This window comes from Anopheles stephensi, chromosome 3 (assembly GCF_013141755.1).
Source record: "Anopheles stephensi strain Indian chromosome 3, UCI_ANSTEP_V1.0, whole genome shotgun sequence".
NCBI classification, from domain to species: domain Eukaryota; kingdom Metazoa; phylum Arthropoda; class Insecta; order Diptera; family Culicidae; genus Anopheles; species Anopheles stephensi.
The window spans coordinates 86,603,985-86,622,096 of record NC_050203.1 but is presented as its reverse complement, the minus strand read 5'-3'; the positions used below and the strand labels follow the sequence as shown (position 1 = coordinate 86,622,096).

The following is an 18,112-nucleotide window of genomic DNA, read 5'->3' as shown; positions in this document are numbered from 1 at the left end:
TTCGTACACAGACGGACCACTCACACACACAGCGAGCCACACGCTGAGGATGGTTCGTAGCATCTTATTTCCAAGGAAAAACCCCGAATGGCCCGAGCTGTCCAGCCGTCCGTTATCCGCGGTTCTTCCGTGTGTTCTTGCAGTTCGGGTAGTTCTCACGCTTCCACGCTTTCTCGTCTACCCCGGGGCGTCTCAGGGCGTCCCGGCGGCCGATCGAATGTAGATGAGTTGGCACCCTTCGATTGGACATTCCCGGTGACACGTGCCATCCGTGTGGATGATGGAAGCGGAAAACAAACGATCGTCGCTGATAGGCCTGTGCGAGGCTGGAGAGATTAAACGCTTCACCATTAACGTCGTGCCGGGTGTGTCTTCCTTGACAACAACACGACATCGACGGACGACGATGATGATGATGATGATGATGGCGCTGATAATGACGATGATGGCGATGGCCCAACTGTGCAACGTCAGCATATTTCCTAATCAGTTCATCGAACCATTGTTTCGCGGCTCGGCATCGAAGAAATTTCCCGGGAAAGCGATCTCCTTCCCAGGAAAAGTGATACTTAATAACGTTTCAAAAAGAGAGGAATGCATCCTTTGTGCCGAATATTTTAAATTTCCCGGAAGGATTTTGCCCCCCAGTAACGGTCCAAGCCAAAAACATAGTCGAGTTCGGTGGACAGCACTGGGCGAACTGTTTATTCAATTCCAATATGCCACTTGCTTGCAATTGTCCTCAAAGCTCTCGAACGGGCGCCAGCATCCGGTTGCGATGCCCTTCACGGAAAAGCGGATTCTGTTTCCTTAGTCCGCTTTACGTTCCCTTTTACTACTTACTTGGTGAGGCGTAGTAGTAACAGCAGCCATCGCTTCGTGAAGAACGGGATTGCTGGTTTTGGGGATGAAAATGACTCAACTTTGCCGTTTGCCGACAGGCAGACGACTATCGGGATTGTTTCCTTCTCTCTCTCTCGTTTGGCCACTTTCGAAGGAGGTGAATTGGGGAGGGAAATTTTGGGGGGAGAAATAGATTCATTTTCTTTTCCCCTTCTCCTCTCACACCTTCAGCTCTCTCAGCATCAAAGTTTTGCATGTTGTAATGCTAATCTTTGCCGATTGTGGGTTGTGTGAAGGACATTCGCGCCGGTCTCTTTGGGGTCTCCTCTTTCGGATTGGGTCCGTGCGAAACAATGTCGCGACTGATAAATGGCACTTCTGTGGAGGGAGGGAGGGTGGATGTGCGTGTGTGTGTGTGCGCGCGAACGGATACAAATGGGTTGCGAACGAACACCCTGGGGCCTCGCACATTTACACATCAGACACCCATATTACATCCTGCCATTCTGGCACTTTTCGTCCACTGTGGGTGGGTGGGTGTGTCGGGACAATTTAACGAACAAGAAATATGCAAACTTTATTCATTTACTCGTCCCATGGTGTGCGACGTTTTTTTTCTTCTTCCTGCTGGTAGTCGACGGCTAGAGTCTAGTCTGTAGTCTGTGCAGTAAGTGGATGTCTCTGTTTGGTTTTCCTGGTGTTTTTCTTGCCTTTCTGTCGTGTGAGATTTTTTAATGAGATTAACTGTGTGTATAGATGGTTGATTAACAATGCTTTTGGAGTCTTTACTGCGTGTTGTGGTCTTTTATGCTGGCTTGTAAAATATGTCCACAACAAGAGCAGGATACTGCATATTTCAAGTGTCTTTGGAAGTCCGTTAGTAATATCTCTTTTTTCCTGTTTTGATTTTTTGTGGAAAAAGAAGAAATTAATAAAAAAATAAAAGTGGAAAGGCTCAGTAAAAAATGAATCAATAATACGGGACAGTCAAGTGAAGGGAATTCAAAATTCTCCACGAAGCGAGGTATGGTCACAAAGAAGAGAAACATGAAGAAAGGATGGTAAAGCATTAGAAAATTGAAATAAAGGATAAATACATGAAAACCCTGATTAATGCATGAATCAACAAAATATAAACAATTGAATAAATTACCCATTTAATGAAACTAGTTGTAGATTAAATTATTGGAAATCTTAGCAAATGATAATATAAAATTAATAAGGTTTTCATAGATTTAAATTTATTCCTTCAATATATGTTCTTGCTTTAGTACAGGAATTTTTAACGGAACCTCTTTTATCTCCGATTTATTTACATTTTCAATGTTGCATGAATCGCTTGTGTTTCTAATTTAAAACTGTTGTACACCGCTTTTCCTCGAATCAATTTAACATGAATCTGTTGAACGTTGAGCACAAACCGTGTGGTACAACCCATCCTTCAGCTTATTTTTCTCTCATCCAAGGGCTTTTTCAAGGCACACTATGTCAGGCCGGCGAAAAGAATGTACCATATATATAATGTATCATTCTTTTCCCCCTTCTACTTGTGTGTGTGCGAGTTTGCTGAAACAAATATTCTGAGCTAAAAAGGCACAAAGTAGACGTGTTTCAGTGCACTAGCTTGAGAAGTCGCGTCGTGACCGATACCGGTTTTCCGATCCAATGTCGGCGATGGACAACACCGGTGTGTACATACCTGATTCTCTTCACTGTGAGCACCGTGTGTGTGTGTGACCTGTGCAACGTTTTTCGCGATCGCCCTTGCGAATGGAGGCGCATGGTGTGTGTTGTGCGCTCACATTCCTCTTACAGCGGCGCGGCGATGAATAAATAAGATTCACTCTCTGGCTGGAAATTTAATATGCCTTTTGTTTATTTGCATATTTCATAATTAGAAATGGAGTGTCCGGTGCGAGATGGCAAGCGCGGGAAAAGCGATAGAGAGCTGGCTGGTGGTTAACAAGCGGAATTCGTTGAAAAGATCGGCATCGGTCGGAGTACGAGTCGGAGCAGATGGTGTGTGAGGTATTGAGCGCTTGGCATGAGAAACAGAACATGTACATCGTATCGAGTAATCGATATGGGGAAAAATCAAACACATCAAGCCTTAGTTCGGCGAATGGCATAGATGAAACTTAATGCTAGGGAAGGATGTGTTGATTTGATGTTGAGTGTGCTGTAGATGGAGCTGGATTGGTTTGTATTCTGCTCGAAATAGCACCAAGAAATTCTTTTCCCAAATAATTTGGTAGAGAATTTGAACACAGAAAAACCCCATTTAATTTCTTCTCACCAATTGAGCTGACATGTGTCCCAGCGTGTTCTTCGCAAAAAGGCTCGATAAAAATCCAATTAATTATCGCCAGAGAAGGATCATCGCTTCGAGCATAATGAGTTGATAAAGGTTCGCTGAAACCATTGCAATCGAATGGCGTAAAGACCACATTATGAAGAATCAATCTACCGTCGGTGAATAAGTAATGTCATTATGCACTCGAAACTGTTTACATTTTGAGTGGAGTGAACCATTTTTATTCGAGCGCCATGTATATTTAATCTTTCTTCTTGGTTTTTGCGCACAACCCTTATCCCGGTAAACCCGATGACGGAAGAAGATGGCGCATTCGAAGTTTACGAACAGGAGCGCTGTAAAAGCGTCGGCAGTAAATAGCGGCAGCTTGGTAGAGATGAAATCCCAAAAATCGATCGCAATTAAATAATTGAACGAATTGCTTTTCTGCATGCAAATTATCATGACCATCTGCTGTGAATGTCACCGCGGGAAGTGTCCAGCCTCCACACTCCACCGCCACTGCATCATCCTGGTGGATAAATTTTTTGGGGAGGTCCAGTTACTATCGCCGTATTGCTGGCAGTAATCGATAGTTGGTTCTTGTGCTGGCAGTAAATTGTACTTACGGTCCGCTTCGCCGTTTTGCCTCTGCCGCACTGACAGGTGATGTCCTCGGATGTGAAATGTTCGAACCAAATCGAGCCGGACATGCACGAAATGCATTACTTCGGGCTACTACGGGGAAAAGAGAGCAAAAGGGAGAGAGAGAGAGCGGGAGAGGGACAGGGACATGTTTGACGCCGGAAGGATGAAAGCGATTCCCGTAGAGATAGTTACTGTGTCTGATGTCTGGTCTGGAGATGGAAACGTTACTTTTGGGCATTGGTATGGTGGTTTGCAATGATATTACTCCGGCCCGGCCAGATACGGACCGAGGCTTCAGCATTGTTGACAAGTCCACCGGTATGGCGAGGATTTGTACCAATGCGTTCTCAGATACGGGATGGGCTATCCTGATGACTTACAGCCATCATCGGAAGAGCAAACAGATTGTGGAATGTTGTTGCTGATGAGTTCGGGTTGAAGATGGAACTTGATGATGGAATGGAATTGAATTTAAATTAACGATGATATAGACAGCGTGTGTTGTTGTGCTTTGTATTCTAAATGTGCATTTTAGTAGACGAAAACAGTCTCAGAGTATCATAAAATAAGTAAATTACTTGTTTTACGCCTAAAAGTATGCAATATGAGATTTCCCCTTCGTTAAGTAAAACACTAGTATTGCATACCTTCAGGCGTAAAATAAAACAAATGACAAAAATACTTGATTTTATCTCAAATAAACTACAAAAGCAACTGTTAAAAACTGTTTTCAAAGTTTAAAACCCGTGCACGGTTGCCAAAAGTTGTCCGCTTGTTGTACGGGTCGTTCGATTAATTTATAATTATCGTGCAGCACCACCGGAAAGCTGTCAGGAAGATAATTTCACACCGTTTCGCTAAACTTTTCCCCAAACTGTAGAGCATGCCCACCAGTTAATCCACGCGTGCTGTGCGAGTTTCCCATAAAACGTCGATACTGCGCCGGGTGTGCGAGCTTTCTTTGACAACCCGTGGCCCTGGTGTGATGGCCACACGAACACGAAACCTGCCAGCGAACGGCAGGTAAAGTTGACAGTTTGTTTGAAACTACCTCGCAACCAAATATTGAGGTTTTCGCGTCCCCTGTTCAGACTAATCTCGCAGCCGTACGTTTCGGGGCGACATCGGAGTGGAACGCCACGCTTCACGAGGAAAACCTCAGCTTCAGCAACAACGCACGCGACCCGGTGACCACGGGAGAAGTTGCTTTATTCAGACCGTGTGTCCGATCAGTGGCGCACAGCCCACCCTGTGTGTCGTCGTTCGTGCGTGGTCTGGTTGTGTTAATCGGAAGGAATGCAAATCCATCCCGGGTGAACCTAAACAGTTCGAATTTGGACGATGCACAATGCATCGTATAATTGAGTTTGGAGTTTGGGAGTACAAACCGGAACTGACTGGGACCAGCACAGGACCCCGGAGTAAAAGCTTTTCGGTCGGCTTTTATTTGACTTTAAATTTGGGTCATCAAAAAACGGCGTTCTTTCGTCGCGAGTTCTGACAAAATGCCGCAGCAGCAGCATTCGGGCGGAAATGGGGCCAGGAATGCTACGTGTGGCATGATGGCCAACATGGAAACGCATGTCGGCATCCCCGAATGTGGGGATTGGAACTAAGAAGCAGCTTTTAATTTTCTACACTACTCGTGTGGCGATGTGAGGTATCTGAGCTCTTGCTGAACATAGCTCTGCGCACTTAGAGGCTAGAAGGTCAGCTGGCCGGAATGGATAGCGCCAGAAAGCCGGTTGTCATTGTTGAAAAGTTACGCCACACGAAGCTTTGGAGCCATGAAAAACGATTTTCGTCCTTCAGAGATTAAGTTCATTGTTTGTCAACTAAATGTCTAAAAACTCAAGCTACTAGAAAATCTTGAAGGAATTATTTGAAAATATTGTGTTAGAAGTTGACACTCCCCCAAAAAGTGACCAGACTGGCCTTAGTAGACTTCGAGTCTTGCTTAGGGCAAAAATTTATAGCTTCTTATGCATATCTGCAATTCAATGAATCTTGCCATCGGTTCCCTCTACTCTCCCTCTTTCTCTCGCTCTCTTTGCTTGTCTCAGAGGTGCCGTTCCAACTGCAGCATACATGTGCCACGGACCGTGTACAATGGTGCATTACCAATAGCGATAGTGGCACCTACTTATGGCCGCATCTTTTGCCCAACCGTCTTGCCGGACTTTTGTGGGTGGCCTGTTTCGAACTCTTGAAGTATATTCGGCAGCCGGCCAGGAATTTCAGTTCTTTTCAGCCTTCTTTTTTTTGCTGTACATAATGGAAGTCATACGGTAAGGAAAAGAAATTTCAAAGTTCGCTTGGGGCCCTGCAACCAATAGGCATTTTGTACTGTACAGTGTTGGTAGTAAAATTGTGATGGTAGTTGTGGTAGTACTACAGTAGTAGAGGCGGTAGTAAAAATGTTTCTGTCCTAGTTTTGAGTAAATTCCGATTTTGTTTAGAGAGCGAGAAAGAGTGGAAAGGATGAGAAAATAGTGTTCTAAAGATGGCTTGAGGGAAGGATTCAAAAGGAGCACGTTGGGAGAGAAGCGTAGTTCTACTTCGCGCGATGAGAGACGAAAAGGATTCCCCTACAAGAGAATTGAGCTACTGTGGAGGTGAGTGCTCACAGTAGGGGAGCAATTGGTGTTGAGTTCTATTGAGTGTAATCAAATATCCTAGAGTCCGTTATTTTAATTCAAACGAAGGGAGTTTTATTACTTTTTGATCAGTTTAAATTAATCGTTTACTGGAAATATATTTGTCAAACCCATGACGGCCATTCTTAAAACGAATAAAAAAAGAGAAAAAAAGGTCAAAACTAATTTTTAAAACAGCTTTAAAGTACTCGAAAGAAAAAAATAATATGCAAGGAAAGAGGAAAACTAAAATATAACTAACTTGAAACAGTAAGTGAACATAAAAAAAGAAAAAGTGGAAAAACAAGTTAAATAAATAAAAATAGAAATAGAGAAATAGAGAAATAGAATAAAATAAAGAAAAAAATAAAAATTTAATAAAGTGTATAAAAATTTTAAGAAAGAAAAGTAACCATCTGGAGAAGATAAAATTTGAATTAAACGATCAAATGGTCATAAAAAGACAATAATTGAAGAACACAACATTTGTTGATTTTTTAAGTCAAGAAGTTTTCAAGAAAGAAGGACGTTGAAAAGCTAAGAAACGAGTGACATATAAAAGGCAAACGATTCTAGTGGATGAATAAACAAGAATCCAGTGAATAGCATCTGTTTATTTGTTTAAATTAATGTGTGATGCAAATCGACACATCCGCCTCATGCATGCAAAATAAGAATGTGACACGTTGGTGTAATACACGTGTGGCAAACATTCTGCTTCTTCATTTCCACCCAAGCTTCTCAAGACGGCATCATCCCACTGCTATTCATTACAATTCCGGAAACAAAATTTCCCTCCCACAGTACAGCGGGCAGCCAGCCAGCCAGCTAGGGAAAAATGGTAAATTGTTTATGAAAAACACAGTTTGACAGGTGGCGTAAAATTACCCTCCCGTAGCTTTGATCCCCGGGTGAAAAGAGAGAAAAAGAAAACTCGGTGGAAAATCCGCTTTCCTCATTTCCAGCTGATTGCGCGTTGACGGACGCCCGCTCGTGGCAGCTTCCAGGCAGCGTGGAAGGAGACGCACGAACGGGGTGCGGGTTTGTTTTGGTATCCGTTTTCCCGGCGTTTTCCGAAGCCGTGCCACCGCTCCACACGCAGCAAATTTGACAGCTCGGGGAAAACGGTCGCTGGGACGCAGCCGCAGCACATTTGACGGTTGTGGCGCATGTCAGGTGCAACTATTTTCATCCGCTTGGCTCCGTGCATCAATACAAACCGACCTTTTTCCTGTGCCGAGCTCGAAGAAAAAAGGGCCTAGGTCGAACGCGTTGCTGTATCGTCTGGTGCTGTTTTGTGTAGAGTTGTGGTTGATATGAAGACTTATTGGACTTAGCAGGTTAGAGAGTTAGAGTGGGATATTGCAATGACTTCCGTTCGGTGTGTTATTACGCTGTGCCAGATGGAGCAGAGTTTTCCTTGAACGATGCGTTAATAAACGACCGAAAGCGTCTTCCGTTGGGCCTCGAATGGCCAGCTAGCCTTCGATCGATAGTGCGAAAAGTGTGTGTGCGTGCGTGCGGCTGTGTGTAAGGCCAAAAACAAAAACAGTATTCTTGCTCAGTGCCCGAAGAGGTGTTCCAATAAGTGCAATGGCCCTTACAATATGGTAGCCAGCAGCTAGTTGGCTAGTCTTGGGGGCTCGCTTGTTTTCTCGCAGTCTTCTACCCTGATAACGGGAAACTGTTCCGGTGGGCCACACATCCCGTTGGAGAGGCGTTGGAAAAGGGAAGCAAATTGTGGTGTAGAGATAAGAGACACATCCAACCACTATCAGTACTATCAGTGTGTGAAATCAACACCATTCCAACATGTCGGTTCAGGTGAGTTAACTGTGTGCGAGCTCGAAGTTATGCTGACTCTCGTGGCTAAACGATAATCAACTCGATACATACTGCAAAGAACGATAAGCGAGTGAGTTGCGTCAATGAGGGTGAATCAGGATTTGTCCAGGGAGGTCGTTGGGAGGTGGAGGAGTGCGGTTTGGCGTCTCGTTCAATATGGTTAACAGGTTGTGCATTGAGCATTATGGCACGTTCCTCCAATCAGTGTGGCAGCGTCATGCAGGGGAGTTGAATACTCGCAGGTTCAGTTACTGTCTCAATCCCCTCGTACATTGTCATTTGCATCTCTTTGGAGGTAGTTTATTGTTCTACGGAGGTGATTGTCTCTGTCAAGGCTTAGTCTACAACAAATTCTAGCATTATTTGAAGTTAAATAGCTTAATTTGAGTGCTTTAGGATGGTCTAGAATTTGATGACCAATAACTCACTCAACAGCAGTTCTCTTACATAGTAGCGTTGCTAACTCATCCCAAACTGCGCACTTCAACTCTCAGCTCACTTGTTCGCGTAATTCCTCTCGACACAAATGTATTCCACACCGAAACATTGCCTGCCACTTAATTATTTAGCTTGGAGGCGTGGAGGTGACGCGCGTGCAATCTTCCTCAAACACGTGAATCGTAAAAGCAGCGGTTTAACGAGACCTCCACTCATCCGCTCTCACACTCTACCGAAAAAACCGCAATCCCGGTGGAAGCGGTGCTGTATGGACTAAAACTATCGGCAGCATCTTCTCTACAACCTCAACCAACCCGGCCATAGGGAACACATTACAATCAGCCTAGACAAAGCCTGCCAATGGGATTTCGGGGACAGTGGTGGTAGTTTTATGAATGAGCGGAGCGGAATCGGGCTCCCCAACGGCCGCCCGCACGAGTATCTTTATTAGCGAAGACAAATTGGCGCGCGGTTGTTATGCGCTCGGTCGTGTGCGCAAGCGTAATCGCGCACTAAACGCAACAGAGCGCGGCAACCATTGTTGGCGCTGTAGGAGTCGGAGAGCTGATTGTGAGGTGATTGTTTACCAAGATCGCCTCCACGCAACTAGCGCGAGTTGGTTGGTAGAGCTCTCCCGCTCGCTCTCTGTCTGACTCTCGAGAGCTGGTCGAAACCAGTACTTGGTAGTGATCGCGAACCATGCGCAAACAGTTAGAAGTTGATCGTGAGCGCGATGAGTAGCAGCTTGTTGTGCCAATTCGTGTCAGTTTGATTACACTACGAAGAGGAAGAAGACGGGCTAGGGGAGGTAGGAACTAGTGGGAGAGTGCCGGGTATTTTCGCACATTTTTGATCTCATCCGCCTTGCCGCGTTGAAGTTGCGGGCGATCGTCAACGAACTGCGTCGACACAAACAAATCAATCGATCGTGTTTGTACTGGAGCGGGAAGTAATACTCTGTGGGACATCTTTCTGACAGATGACGAGATATAAGCAGGCGCAGTTTGCGGACGAGGATAGCAGCAGCATTGGGTCGATACAGATCAACGAGACGGCTCGCAGCCCTACGATGCACATCCGCTATCATGCCGCCAGAGGAACGTCACTGTGGAACGCTCGGAGCAAGCTGGAGAAGGTCCTGCTGTTGCTGCTGGCGTTCTCGATCATACTGATCGTGGTGCTGAGTAGTTTGCTAGCGAACGATAGTACGCGGATTCTGCACGTGCGACCTCACGTAGGCTCGGGTAAGTGTGAGATGGAACGTGTGAGTGGCGCAATGGTGTTCATAACGCTCCCGCTTTCTTATCGGCAGACCCTTTCGGAGTGGATGAACAGCTGCCCTGCCTCAACCAGCACTGCATCTTCGCGGCCAGCGAGATACTGCACTCGATCGACTGGAGCGTAGATCCGTGCGATGACTTCTACGCCTTCTCGTGCAATCAGTGGATCCGCAACAATCCCATCCCGGAAGGTAAATCGATGTGGGGTTTGTTCGGGAAGCTGGAGCAACAGAATCAGCTGGTGCTGAAGAATGCGCTCGAGCGTCCGCTGGCGGAGTTTAAATCGAAGGCAGAAAAGAAGGCCAAACTGTACTACCAGTCGTGCCTGGATGAAGATGAAACGATGGAGAAGTTGGGCGCGGAACCGTTGCAGAAGCTGTTGCGTCAAATTGGTGGCTGGAATGTGACGGCGAACGCGAGCGGGTTTGATGTGCAGAAATGGTCACTGCAGAAGACGCTTCAGACCCTTCAGATACGGTACAACATGGGTGGACTGTTTGGATGGGCGGTCGGTGAAGATGATCGCAATTCCAGCAAGCATATCATACAGGTAAGATCGAGTAGTAGAGAAATCGTGTTCTGTTTTCTGGATGGCCCAATTTGTTATTCCAGATCGATCAAGGAGGACTCACGCTTCCATCGAGGGACAACTATCTAAACAAGACAGCGAACGCAAAGATTCTGACGGCGTACCTCGAATACATGACAAAGGTGTCCGTGTTGCTCGGAGCAGACGAAACAGATGCACGACGACAGATGCTAGAGGTGATTGAGTTTGAGACGCGGCTGGCCAACATCACAACGCCTCAAGATATGCGTCGAGATGAGGAGACCCTCTATCATCCGATGACACTGGCGATGCTGCAGGAGAAGGCCCCGTTCATCAACTGGCAGGAACATTTCGAGGAAGCGTTCCGATTGGTGCGTCGAAAGATCACTGAGAAGGAGCGAGTCGTCGTGTACGCTCCGGAGTACCTGGAGAAGCTGAACATCTTGATGAAGGAGTACACTTCGAAGGATGAGAAGAAGATGTAAGTGGTTGGAGTGGTGCGAGAATTGAATTCTTGATAGACGTCGAACATTCTGCTTCCTTTATTCCAGCATCCTCAATAACTATCTGGTGTGGCAAACCGTTCGGACACTTACTGCGTGTTTGTCTAAGGCGTTCCGGGACGCGTACAAAGGTCTCCGGAAGGCTCTGATGGGTTCGGATGGTGGTGAGGAACTCTGGCGATACTGCGTGTCCGATACGAGCAACGTGCTCGGGTTTGCCGTTGGTGCCATGTTTGTACGGGATGTGTTCCATGGGGATTCTAAGCCACAGGCCGAAGACATGATCAACCAGGTACGGGATGCGTTCAAGGAGAACTTCAAGAACCTTGACTGGATGGATGCGGAGACTCGTCGGCTAGCGGTGGAGAAGGCAGATGCGATCAGTGATATGATTGGATTCCCCGATTACATCCTCTACCCGGAAGAGTTGGATAAGAAGTATCAGGATTTAACGATTGATCCGAAGACCTATTTCGACAACAACATCAACTACAATATCTACAGCTTAAAGAAGAACCTGGAAAAGTTGGACCAACCGGTCAACAAGACCAAGTGGGGCATGACACCGCCAACCGTGAACGCGTACTACACACCCACCAAGAACCAGATCGTGTTTCCGGCCGGAATTCTCCAGAATCCGTTCTTCGACATCAAGAACTCCAAGAGTTTGAACTATGGTGCGATGGGCGTAGTGATGGGACACGAGCTAACACACGCCTTCGACGATCAGGGTCGTGAGTATGACAAGTACGGCAATCTGCATCAATGGTGGAACAATCAGACGATCGAGCGGTTCAAGAATCAGACCGAATGCTTCAACCAGCAGTACAGTGCCTACCGGATCAATGGCAAAAACATCAACGGCAAGCAGACGATGGGCGAAAACATTGCGGACAACGGTGGCCTAAAGGCGGCATTCCACGCGTACATTAACAACGAGAAGAACAGCTACACGGACACGGACACGTTACCGTTGCCGGGAGTCAACATGACCCATCGGCAGCTGTTCTTTGTGTCGTTCGCGCAGGTTTGGTGTTCGGCCGTAACGGACGAGACGACGACGCTGCAGATCGAGAAGGACTCCCATTCGCCACCAAAGTATCGCGTGATAGGACCGTTGTCGAATCTAAAGGAGTTCTCCGACACGTTCCACTGTCCACTAGGCACTGGGATGAACCCGTTGGACAAGTGCTTGGTATGGTAGAGTGTTTCCACGGGGAGAGAGAGAGAGAGAGAGAGAGAGTGTTACTTACATAGCACGTGGTGGTACAAATTGCGGATTTTGCGTTCTCTGCAGTCGCCTTTATTTTTGTGTTTTTATGCATTATTCTGAAGAGATATGTATATTGTTCCTTTCCACGCAGTACTCGATGCCAAATTAGAAACAAAGAAGGAAAAAAGGAACACGTACACATGGCGTACGTCTACGCACAGTAACTAATACGGTGTCGTCTCCAGAGACGAACAATCTATCTAGCATTTGCGATTAAGTATTCTAAGTCAAAGACAGTAACCAAAAAGTAAGTAAGCGGCAAGAGCCATAGCCAGAGATGATGCAGAGGAGTATCTATTTTATTATAAAAAAGCCAACTTTTTCTACTAAATACGCTAGGTGGCCGTGATTTTTTCTTCGGCGAGATGATGGGGCAAGTTGTTGGGAGGCATGGGTTTTCGTTTAAGTATTTCCTCAATTCTTGTATTGGAAATGATCAACACACACACACTTAGAGTTAGTACCACGTTCATAGTGCGCGAAACGTTCATTATTGTGATTGTATCTTAAAACAAATGTGTCAGAAGCTAAGTATGTGAGGACAACAGTTTGTCGGAGCAGGAGTCAGGAGCGCTACACAGGGACACACGCCGTCGGTGGCTTGTGATGAGCTCATCAAGAGGATGGATGGAAAATCATGTGAATTCCTACTAGTAAACCAGTAAAGAAATGTGCCGTGCTGAGCGGGAAGTCATCAAAATGAAATAAAACTTATCCTAGATTGTACTGAACTGTTCAATCTGGTGTGTTGTGTAGTTCTCCGTGCCCGTGTTCCCTGTGTCCTGCGGCCATACAATCCGCTCGATCCAGTCCAGAAATGGAGCTACCTTGATCAAGCGTATCTTCGTGCAGGTCCGCTCGAGAACAATGCCCACCAATCGATCGTCCCTGCTGCCGTCCAGACCCTGCTGCTGCTGCATCACCCTGGGCGCCAACAACTCATCGTAGCAGCGGCTCCCCCGGGATGTCACCTCCGGCGACTCGATCGATTTGTCACCGGCCGAAACATTCACGGCCGAGTAGAGAAAGATGTTGTCGGGCAGGGTCGGCTCACTTTCCACCGCACCGGTCCAAAGGCACACAAACTGACAGGTGGACAGGCTACGGGAGAAATATCGTTTCAATTTTCCAGCCACACAATGGAAAACAAATCAATTCCGAACGATTGACGATTCCGGGACCAGCGTGCCTGGTGGTTGGCTGTGGTGCTGAATACTTACGACACCTTCCGTTCCAGTTCGATTAGCGCGAGATTGCTTTGGTCCTGCGTTGGGCCGTTGTTGACAAAGTTCGGGTGTCGATGGGACGTCTTTATGCGGTAGTCTACAGCCTGGCCGGCCACCTCCAGCAGCACGAATTGGTGGGCTAAGATGTGGGAAATTTTTTTCGGCGTTTCCCCCGGCGTTGTGATTTATTCGAAATTGGTCGATTTATTATGTTGTGGTTCAGGGGACGCGAGGGAGAGAGAAAGAGATAAAGGGGGAGAGTGTCCGCGTGTGTCCACATCAGGAATTCATTCTTACCTGCACTCCCATAACAGCTGGCCGGAGCCAGTAGAAAGCGGTCACTTATCAGAACGGCGAAGCAATCAATCACCAACCGAGCGTACCGACCGGGAGTTCCTCCAACGTGGACAGGCCGAACCATTGACGTTAGATATGAGAAGTCCTCGTTTCCGGAGCAACTCTCCCGATACGATTGACACACTGGCACGGTACAGGCAAATAAGATTCAATTAACAGGCTTTTGGAGAGTGAGGTTGCACTAGCGAGGTCCTACTTTGTTCACTAATTCTTACTGACGAAGTCGTCGAAATATTGGAGTCCGTAACGACGCGGCTGGACGAATTGTCTTCTTCCAACAAGGCTACAGATGCAATCCAGTCAAGGTACTTGGGAAGGCTGATGAATCCGGATAAGCTTTCGGTATTGCATCGAAACGGTTGCTGAGGTCCGTTGATGTCCTCTCGCACTCCTGTGAAGGACACAACCCCAAGCGCTGTCCAACTGCCGTTAAGGTTGGCAACGAATGCACCTCCACTGTCACCGTTGCAGACATTGGTTCCTGAGGGAGTATTCCAAAAAGGATATTGTTTGTTTGATGGATAAGGATTTTTTGGGATAATCTTGCTGAAGGACTTTTTCTAGACAATCTTACCATTTCCCCACCCGGCACAGAACATTCCCTCGTACAGCACGGGCCCGAAAAGTGTGGAATCACTTTCAAGACACCGAAAGAAGCTAACCACTGGCATCGTCGTCCATCGCAGTATCCTTGCCGGGGTATCCATCTCCGTCAATCCCCAGCCCGAAACGACCCCAAACTTCACCCCGTCCAACGTGGTCTCGTCCACCGGCAAACAGATTGGCTGTACAAAGTCACCAAACTCCACGACGGTCCTCAGCGTCAGCAGGGCAAGGTCATGCCGGGGTGAGCCGAGCGTAAAGTTACCGTGTCGATGAATCTTGCCCACACGATGCTCCTGGGACTGGCGGCCGAGTGTAAGCAGATCGTACAGTCCCAGGCGGACGATCAGCTCATCCGCTGTCATCTGATAACCGCTGGGAGCCGTGACGCAATGGGCCGCGGTAATTACGGTCCGTTCGCCCACGAGAAATCCACCGCAAGCGTACGAAATCGAGAGGTGTTGCTCCGTACGGTACAGCGCAATATGCCACGGAAACTGACCGGGCCAGCTCTGGGACGGGGCGTAGGTGATGGTGCCCGGGGTGGCAATGGGACGCTGGCCACAGATGGGTTTGGATGCGATTGCATCGATTTGCCGGTGGATGACGAGCGATAGTAGGATGAGAGCGAACGCACCGACCATACGCACGACGGACATGGTTTGACTGACAGCTGAGGTGAAGGTTTGCCACATGACTAGGAAGCGGCTTATCAATCGCTGTGAGTTCGTGCGAAACGCACGTAAACATGCATAGGAAGCTAACGAGGGAAATCCGTAAAGTAACTCATGTTTTGCTCGTTAGTTTTGTAATAGCTTATTAAAATAAACTAAACTAGAATGCCTTAGTAAGAAAACAATTCACCTCTTCTCACAGCACATCTCGCCGAAGTCCTCCAGCTAACGATCCTTTCGATTTGCATCCCAATACTATTACGGAACTATTACGGCAAACCCGGAACCGGAACTCCACCAACGTCCGCTCCCCGGAGCATTCGACGCTGGAATTCTTGAACATTCTTTGCCTTCTGATTTTGCCATCCATCCCAACCAGCCACATTGTCGGTACCGCTTGCCGCGAAGGGATGGAAATAAATTTGTTTACCGATGGGGCCTGGGCTCCCCGGGCTGTCAGGGTGCGTTAGGAAGCGATTTGAATTCGGATCGGCATTCGGAACGGACGGTGGCTATGGTTCGGTAATTTTCTCACGTTTTTCTGATAAAACCACCTGATGACCTGATGGGTTTGGGGCTGGTGGAGAAGGACTACCGCCGCAGTCCAGCAGAAGCTACCAGCTCCACTCGAGGCAGTGATTGTCGGACACGAAATCGGATGGGGAAGAATTTTTCCCTGAGCTGCTGTTGTGGAATGCCCGGGAATCTGGAAACGTGTAATGGAACGTGCAACAATTTGTTGTCCGTCGGTGGGTGGATCGGAATGTACGGTCCAAGATGTGTTTTTTCCTCGGTTGGTTGTTGCTCTCTTTCTACTGCCCTGCACTCGTTCTGTTATCGCAACAGGGTTACGGCGTGCATTCCGGTGCCGGCTCGGTCGGTCGGTGGAGCTCTGCTGGAGATGTAGTTGCTGGTTATTTTTCACCAGAAGCTGGGCAGATTGGCAGCTCTTGACGTACCTATCGTAGGTATCGATGAGGACCGCCACTGGGAATTTCGGGATTTTTCGCAAGAGTGCGCGGGTCTGAGAGAGTCTGAGCTATCGTTGAAGCTTTCCTCTTCATTAGGCTGACGAAGGTAACGAAAATGTTATGGTTTGTCGGTTGCCAACCCCTCGGTTGCCCCGAACAGCAGTTTGTGCAGTAAAAACACACACACACATCATTGAAATGCGGCAGGCACGTCCGGCATTGGTTGGAACAAGCATCCCATGCCGCGCCAAGAGTGCACCAAAAAACCATCGCCATGATACGTGGTTTTGTGTGTTTTGGGGTTGCTTTCAACGTTTCGCATCGAGAGCTGGGTAGCGCCGGTACGTAGGGATTATCTATCAATTTCAAATTTAACTAACGAACAGTTTGCAATCAATAGTTGCCTTCGATTCGATTTATTTTCACAGTTGTTATCTCTCGTTGTCCAACGGTTGGCTTAACTCGGGTATTTTGTTTTGTGGCTGCAATGGATGCAATGGATAAAGAGATGGATGCAGAGGGACGTCCTGTGAGGGATGATGATGTAGAGGATACTTGCATCATACCACATCACCATTCATTCACATGCATGATGTTTGTACAGTAACGTTTGAAATTGCAGACAGATTTGATGAAAAGCTTTCGATCGGCGGTTGTGTTGTTTAATTAGACTAGATAAGAAGCTATTTCGTGTTTTTGTACTCTAGTGCATCGATTGCTGGAGACTCTCTATTAAATTAAATCAGACTTATGGAATATTCTTAGTAAACAATTATTTAAGCGAGCTTTAAACAGACCTTAGGATTGAAGATTGAAGATTTTTCATGCGATGACGCATTCCTCATGAAGCTCTATTCGCTTTTGGATTACCCTTGAAGGACTATGATGTTAGATGATTTGGAGGAGCTGTGGTAGAGTCTTGCATGTTTAAGCCCAAGGATGCGATAGAATCTCTTATCTTGATCGTTCTCTGCTGCTTACACGCACTTCAACCCTCAGCAGGACTAATTTCTGTAACTCTATGCCATGCGAGTTACATACCTTTAGGCGCTATTTTTAGCTTGATTCCAGCCAACCGAGAGTACTGCGCCTACGTAAAGTTCTTGTGAAGCTGTTGGGTTGAAAATGTTGATATTAAATGTGTTTCCAATACAAAATTCCCAAATAGGGTTGCTCTGTGCTAAGCGTATTACGAGAACATGTTAAATGCAACGGATCTGCCGAAAGGTGCCGTCTACGTTAATCGTTCAAACGTGGATTCTTTTTAAGAAGGAATTCAACTCGAGAGATGTAAAGACATTTTCTTGATGTCCTTAAAATTTCCTAGTCAATTCATTTTCTTTAATTAATATCCTCATTTCCAACCTTTTGCTTCCAAAGATGGTCAATTAAACCAAGCTCTGTTTGATTGGTTTATACGACAGTAACACATTTTGGACCTAAACCTGTTCGCCAACGAAGAACAAAAAATGCTTCGCTACCTACCGCAGCGCCAGTTGACAATAATTTTGAAAAATCGCCCCAAGTGCCGTTTTAATGTCCGCTCTCTTAATTTCCAACCGAAGCGAACCGACGCCCGACATGTCCTCCAGCTCTTCTTCAACAATGTTGTCCGGCTGGCTTTACTGTTTGCTTTCGACATGGCGAAGGAACGCTTCTAGTCCTTCTATCGCCACCTTGGCCAGTGCCGACCGACGGTGTGTTAACGATCCCATTCTGGTGTAGCCGGAACGAAAAAGGGCGGTATTGTTGTGGTGTAAATTTTATCGAAAATCATATCTCTGTTCGAGCGTCGCGAACTCAGCCCAGCGGACGGAGACCATTTCGCTTTATTACTTTCCCATTAGCATCGAAAATTGGTAGCCGGAATTGATGAATTGCTTGAGGTTTTTGAGGAGCTCGGGGTGTTCTTTTTTTTGTTTTTCGTTTAGTCCGAACAAAACCCCGACTCGATAATGCAGCAACAGCGTGA

At 46.8% G+C, this 18,112-nt stretch overlaps 2 protein-coding genes across 4 annotated transcripts; one reads left to right on the top strand and one right to left on the bottom strand.

Annotated features, from left to right (window-relative positions):
- The first annotated feature begins 7,627 nt into the window (after positions 1–7,627).
- On the top strand, positions 7,628–13,048 carry LOC118513981 (endothelin-converting enzyme homolog). 2 transcript variants are annotated; one of them, XM_036060409.1, is made up of 5 exons: positions 7,628–8,244; positions 9,683–9,947; positions 10,016–10,533; positions 10,596–11,014; positions 11,085–13,048. In XM_036060409.1, exons 1-5 carry the CDS (start codon positions 8,233–8,235, stop codon positions 12,238–12,240), a joined length of 2,370 nt encoding a protein of 789 aa, XP_035916302.1. In that variant the 5' UTR covers positions 7,628–8,232; the 3' UTR covers positions 12,241–13,048. The 2 variants fall into 2 exon arrangements, with proteins under 2 accessions (XP_035916302.1, XP_035916303.1); XM_036060410.1 differs by lacking the exon at positions 7,628–8,244 and adding an exon at positions 9,340–9,511.
- LOC118513982 (ovochymase-2-like) lies at positions 12,675–15,441 on the bottom strand. Of its 2 annotated transcripts, XM_036060411.1 has the most exons (6): positions 15,360–15,441; positions 14,467–15,255; positions 14,089–14,373; positions 13,833–14,015; positions 13,530–13,674; positions 12,675–13,410 (listed from the first exon to the last, which is right to left on the bottom strand). In XM_036060411.1, exons 1-6 carry the CDS (start codon positions 15,415–15,417, stop codon positions 13,026–13,028), a joined length of 1,845 nt encoding a protein of 614 aa, XP_035916304.1. In that variant the 5' UTR covers positions 15,418–15,441; the 3' UTR covers positions 12,675–13,025. The 2 variants fall into 2 exon arrangements, with proteins under 2 accessions (XP_035916304.1, XP_035916305.1); XM_036060412.1 differs by lacking the exon at positions 15,360–15,441 and having other exon boundaries at positions 14,467–15,357.
- Between the last annotated feature and the right edge of the window lie 2,671 nt (positions 15,442–18,112).